The 7,023-nt window shown below is 35.6% G+C and overlaps 1 protein-coding gene across 2 annotated transcripts in view; it reads left to right on the forward strand.

The window, feature by feature from the left end:
• LOC136877344 (saccharopine dehydrogenase-like oxidoreductase) overlaps positions 1-5,391 on the forward strand; it is a 191,276-nt gene extending 185,885 nt beyond the window's left edge. For both annotated transcript variants that reach the window (XM_067151304.2, XM_067151305.2), the window contains exon 10: positions 293-5,391. In XM_067151304.2, the coding sequence (XP_067007405.2) occupies positions 293-398 (106 nt within the window). In that variant the 3' untranslated portion in view covers positions 399-5,391. The remainder of the gene's footprint in view (positions 1-292) is intronic.
• The last annotated feature ends 1,632 nt before the right edge of the window (positions 5,392-7,023 follow it).

Raw genomic sequence — 7,023 nt, forward strand, 5'->3', positions numbered from 1 at the left:
CGATGCAAAACTTTCCTCATTGTACTGCAGTTAATTAGAATTTCATGAAAGACAAGAAATACATTGTAAAAGTGGTCCTAAATGTTGAGAAACTAGATGCAACTTGTGTGACTGTGCAAGATGCCATCTGTGTTACTGTAGATTGAACTTGGATTATGGGTGAGAACATATTGTTAATCTACAAGTAATCTGTGAAGTATCTCTTAAAGCAAAATGTACCTGTTGAAACACAAAAAATGCACATACCATTATTTGTAATGTGTTTCTAGCCTTTTCTCTTTTTTACATTTAGGGGTGGAGTTTTCCCTCCTGGAGCAGCCTTTGCTAAGACTTCCCTCATTGAAGAATTGGACAAGCATGAAATGAAGTTTGAAGTGGTCACCTCCAAAGAGAAATAGATGCTGCGTGGTATAGTTATTCACTAATATATGCATAAAACAATGCATTTATTAAGTTACTTATTCTGCACATACTTTGTAAATGCCTTTTTGATGTGGCTTGTAAAGTGCTTTTATCATGATATCTTGCATGCACTTGAGGTTTGTGCTGCCATTTTATTTAATACATGATTTATCATTGTTTTTCACACTAATTTAAGGTTTTAGAATGATAGGAGAATGTACTAAGCTTACTGTCCATTCTATTGTTTCACTCCTTGTTACATTAAATGCATGGGATTTATTTTACGGAATTCAGTAAAATGCTAAGTTCCATTGTGTTTGAGAATTAAGCCCCATTTTCTGTGAGAATTAATCCCAATATTCTTCCATGTGATTATAAATGAAGAATTTATCCAAACACATACAAAATATGAGCGTACGGACTTGGTGACATCATCAAAAGTTTATCACCAACGTACTGCATCATTTCATCATTTTATATGAGGAAATATCCATATTTAATTTTTGTTATTGATCAGACAGCTTCTAGTTACTGCCATGGTTTATATCTCAGCCATTGCTTGTGGGGGATATTTGAAATTAAAAGTCATGTCCCTGAAGTTTGGATTCCACTTAAACTGGAGGTCCTATGGCTGTGATCACATTATGAATAGCCACGCGAAACTACAAGCTTGCTTTACTTTGCTTATTGTCTATACGTGTAGTTGAGAAAGTACATGCACCTGAAACCCGTTGTGTAATTTGACCCTCTAGTTGTGTTAGTCAATGGATATGGACACTTAGTCAGGTCACATGACCACCTCAAAGGCAAAGGCAAACAAATTTGTCAAAGAGCATTCCAGTTTCTCTGAGCCAGGAAATGTGTGTAATTTAGGTTAGTAAAATGTTTTGGTACTTTTGTTTGTGCTTTTTTACAATTAATTTTGATGCACCGTATCACTGATACAGCTATTTAGAACAAATTTTAGTGGTTCACAAATTCAGTCTGTTTGAAGCGCTTGTGTAGGATGATGGTAATGAACTTAAACTGTTGTGAATTAATTCCTGACCACTTGAATTTTGTGTTCCAGAGCACTAAGGTTAGAACCACAAAAGAAAAATTAAATTGAGAACATGCTAACAGAGTGAAGTTATCACTGACTTCTCATCTTAATGGATGTGGTTCAAATCCCTGCCAATTAATTACATTGGTATTTCTAGATGAATAGTCATGTCCCTGTGATTTGTATTCCACATTAAACAGGAAGCCCCTTGACTATGATCACAATCAAGTCATTTAAATTACAACCTTGGTTGAAAAATTAAATAGATCATCCCCAAGTCACCTTAAAACTAAAAAATTGTGTTGAAAATATTGGTAACCAGAAAAAAAGAAAAGAATTTTTGAATCATTTGACTAAACTAAAACTATTAAATATTTTATTACTATGCATTCACAGTCTGTAACAATAGGCAATTCCTAAAATTATTTCTCAGATTAGTAATTTCAAGATCATTCTCAACATCCTCTACTAGAATATTATGTAATCCAATTTTCTGCAAGGCACTTTGGCAAACAAACATTTGTATAATACAGTAAAACCAACCTTTGTGGCTACCGTGGAGGTACACAAAGTTGATAGTCCAAATGTGGGATAGAGATTTTCTGTGGCTATCCTAGGATATTTTTGCAACAAGGAGATTGATATTCTAATTAACAAAAAATTTGGTATCCATTTTATAGGTGATATACTCCATCTGCAATCTGCATAGGTTAGTCTTTTCCCTCAGGGTACAGAGGAATTGTATAGAGTTTGTGCTCATAGTGTATTGCTGGAGGAAAACTGGTTTAACATTCCAATCACTGAAGCTAGACATATGTATAGTTACCAAACACTGTGCTTAGCATTTCACTGTTGTATTGCAGGTTTAAAACTAAACTGATCATTGTAAAATTCATGGTGAACAGAGTAGAACTGATAGTGGTTTTTTTTTCAGTGTCTTCAGATTTCTTCAGTGTGGTTCCATAAGAAATCTGTATAAATGAGGATATAATTTTGGCTGTATACTTCAAATGTTTCCCTCTCACTTAGTTTTTATGTTGGATTAGTTAACAAAAGTTGAAAGTAGGTTCGGTATACACCAAGGGCGCCCATACCCGGGGGCAAGGTGGGGCCGCGGACCCCCACCCCGTAGCTCTCAGGGAAAGGCAAAAATCTAGTCTAGTCAGGTGTTTTCCTTTCAAGAAAATGATGTAAAAGTCAGTATTACGTTGAAGCAGTAGAACCGTTCCCCACCAACAGGCAGGGAACACAGTGGGATTATTCTACCACAGAATACAAGTCGCCATTTATCTTCCAAAATATTAAAAATACTATGTACCCCCAGGTCTGGGCCCCCCCTACAAACTGTCATATGGGCGCTGATGGTATACGCTTAACCTACTGCTGTTATGTTGTTACTGCCTAATGTTCACAGTGCACTATGGAAATAACTGCTATGTGGCTCATTTTACAGAAAATAATAATAAATATAACAATTACTGTAAATATAACAGATTTTTATGCTCATTGCTTTAATGTTTAAGTTAGGTCAAGGTTAAATTACATTTTACAAATGGTCAGTGTGAACTTTATCTTCAAAAGTTACCAGTTGATACTGTTTTATGGGGCATAAGCTGAGTAAAGACCTCTTTTAGGAGTACAGACAAATCAGTGTACTGCCATACAGGATTCCTTGGTTAATAATGTTTAAGGTCAATTGAGGCTCATTTATATGGGAGTCACAGTATTAGAAATCTTGATACTGTACAGGAAGATTTGAGAACAAAGTTCTGAGAAGGCCAGTGTTTCCCTGCTTTACTTCCTTCTTATGATGTAAGTCAGGGATGATAAGTTTATAACTTTATAGAAATAAGTACATTTGTAAAAATGCTTAATTTGAGTACAGAGGAACATCCTTATAATGGACACTGATGGATAGCATAAATATAAGTATGTCTGCTGTTAAGAAGTGCCTGCTATCGATAAAGATTTAAAATTCTGTAAGAATTTGTTTTGCACAACAAAATATTACTCAGTATTTTACAGTAATAATTATCTATACAGTGTACAGTACAATATTTATGAAACACATGCCTAAGTACTTTACTCGCCTGATACTATTCACCTATTTGGGTAACGTCGTCAGAGCTGTAGTAGGCCTATGCTACAGAGGCGGACATTTAACTACAAAACACACGTGTACCGCATAACTTTGACACATGTTTTCATTGCACACGTTGTACAGACAAAACAAATTTGTGTGATGTTGTCAGAGCTGCAGTAAGGCTTGTACCCGCTTCGAAGCGGAATCATTGTTCTTCTCTGAAGTCTTACGTTGAGGGGTATTGTATGCAAGATTTATTAGTTATGAAATTCTAACTGTAACGAACATTTATTGTACCATTGAACTTTAATTTTCTACACTTCTTTCTAAATATACAGTAAAATTTTACAAAACATTCTCTAATGTATTCTTGGATTGATCCAGATGGTTTGAACTAATCCTGGTGTTTTTCCTCCAAAACCCAGAGGGGGGTCTATTACATGAGTAAATACCTGTACAAGATAAGACTGGCACTGGATCTTGTGCAAGTTTTCAGAGATTTACTGGCCAGAAAAGGCACTGCATGTTGATTAAGCCTTGATACCTTTCAAAGCAGACTAGGTATAAAACATTATGTAAAATCCAAGCCTACCAAATGGGAAATGAAGGCATGGGTTCTAACTACAAGGTCTGGTTATACTCTAAATATTGAAATCTGTCTGGGAAAAAAACAAGAGAAAAATAAGGATTTGTTGTTTATTGAACAAGTTGTTCTGGATTTGAGTAGGACCTACTGGGGAAAAAACCATATATACAGTACTCAGATAATTTATTTATCACACCAAGGCTCCTCTCAATACTACATAAACACAAGACATATGGTTGTTCCTTCTTTGACACCAAATGTAGGTGTAAGTGCTTTGAAACGATTGTGTGGCATTGCCTGGATTACCAAAGGACAAACACCTAAGCATCGGACCAATATATTTCAAAGTCAGGACGTTTCTTTACAGTATAGAAAAAAATGTCCTGATTATTTGGCTAGAACTTGGGTAACATCAAACCTCGGTTAATCAAGACTCTACTGTACCTTCACTAATTATATACAGTAAAGCAACTACACTGGCTTCCTTGCTAATATTAGTGTACCTCGCTAAGTGAGTATATACGAATTTGCAAGGTGTTTATAGGGCACTTTTCTGTGTGAAGGTAGCTGTGAGGGGGAAAGATCATTTGTAGTGTGTTTAAAATGCTGTTTATAGATTGTTTTCTGTGGCTCTGTTGGGAGATTGAGATAAGTTCTTATATGGTTCATGGTTGCTTGCAGCTGCATGATTATTGTGCAAAAAATCATTCCTGTGCTTTGTTTTGAATAGAATAGTAGCTCATGAGAAGTTACACCATTACTTAATATCCTATATTTTGAAGGCACTTAGCTAAGGAATTAATTAGTTTATCTTACCATAGCTCTCAATCAAAATTTATATCACTTGTGTAGTTGTGAGTTTTTCAGTTTTTAAAAATGTTATATGTGGTCACTGAGAAGTATTTTTTAAGTCATTGCCTTTCTCCTCTACAAACAATTTTATTCATATTTTTCTAGCCCCACATAAATGATGATTGGTTGATGATAAAAATAAAATTACTGTATTATTAAATATGTGAAATCATTTTAAGACTGACTTAATCTATCAAGTACATAGATTGTGGAAAGTTGCCATAGAAAGGTATTACCTATCTTTCCTATATCTGCCTTTTTTTTTTTTTTTTTTTCTTCTTTTCAGAAAGATATTTTTTGATGTTTTCAAGTTGTAACTCTTGTGAAAATATTGTGGTGCTTTATATTTGGGAGAGGAACCTTCTATAAAAGACTGATATAAATTGTTCTTTACATTCACTTGTAATAAATTTGATTAAAATTTTATGTTGCATATGTCTACCCTTTAGTCCCATTTCCTTACACAATATGGAGAATGGATTGAGATAAAATTACTGTATATGGCATGTTTTTATGGTCACTTGCCCTTTCTGATGCCAACCTCAGTTGAGGAACTAATGAAGATGAGAATGATGGTGAATGAAATTGGATAAGGAAGTGGGAGAAATTGTCTGTGGACTATGAATAGGAACTGTCTTGGCATTTGCCTGAAAGTGAAAATGGGAAACCACAGATAATCATTATCAGGACAGCTGATGGTGAGTTTTGAACCCACTTGTCTCTTGCATGCAGAACTTGGCTCTGTAGCAGTAGTGCGCTAGTACACACATGGATACTTCCTTTGGTCTAATATTTTATATTGTAATTTTTGTTAAATGGTAATAGCTCGTCTTGTAGTGACATCCTCAACAAGATCCTGTTGTATGAGGCATGATCAGCTGAAATCTGCTAGGCATATTTACTCAGAACAAGCCAATGTAATGACATTACAAAGTAAAGAGAAATGGCAATGTTTAAGGAATAATAAAAATGATACCATCTTAGGAGAAATGTCACTCTGCATTCAGACCTGCATCCCTCTGATTCACCAAACATTAGATATTATCTAGTAAGAAGGGCTGTGATTGCTGCTTTGAACCACTTTAAGCTTCACAGCCTTCAGTCCATCATAATCGTTCTTGACAGGCTGAACAAATGGATGTTACAAGGTGATAGGTCAGAACTGTTAACGTGAGTGCTCAAGAACCACAGACTGTTTCTTTACTAATGCCTCTTCATAACAATAACAACAACATACCAGGAAGCTTTCTTGTTATGCCTTGATGCAAGTTGTCCGAGTGAGACACTGAGCACTGTAATGTTCCAAATTTCCAAATTACCCCCTGTGGGTGGGGGGGGACACAAACGAAGAATACACCCATGGTATCTTCTGCCTGTCATAAGGAGTGAACAAAGGATGATATTAGAACCATGAGAATACTTGTGATTAGTACCATTACATGCGGAACACCATGGGTCGACATTATTTGCAACTAGTACCACCTTGTGAGGAAAACCATGGGTCTACATTACATCGGAGCAGTACCATTATGCGAGAAACGCTACGAGTCTTAGAGTTGTTTGTGATAGCGGTCATCATGTATATTTCACCGGCCGGTTGCACTGTGTTCAGAAAGCATCTGCGTTACCTATAAGTAGTACCACTTTATGAGAAACACCATGAGTCTACATTGCCTGCGATTAGTGCCACTGTGTAAGTAAAACCATGGGTCTGCGTTGCCTGAGAGGAGTAGTACGATTATGTGAGGAACACCGTAGGTTTGGCTGGCGCCTGTGATTAGTACTACTAGGGGTGCCACATTTTAATATATGAAATAAGGGACATACACCTAAAAATACAGGATTTTTTTTTTTACAAAAATAAGGGACAGTTCATAAATACTAGAAAATCCAACGTTAGGTACCAATTTCAATTAGATTATTATTAGTTTCATTAACAGAATAAGATAATTACTGAAATTCGTAAAAGAAACTAACTTTCCACCCTTTTAACAGTACATACAGAACAATGCATCTGACAGACTGATGTCTTCAATGAGCTTTGATAACTTCACAATG

This window comes from Anabrus simplex, chromosome 7 (assembly GCF_040414725.1).
Source record: "Anabrus simplex isolate iqAnaSimp1 chromosome 7, ASM4041472v1, whole genome shotgun sequence".
Taxonomy (NCBI): Eukaryota; Metazoa; Arthropoda; class Insecta; order Orthoptera; family Tettigoniidae; genus Anabrus; species Anabrus simplex.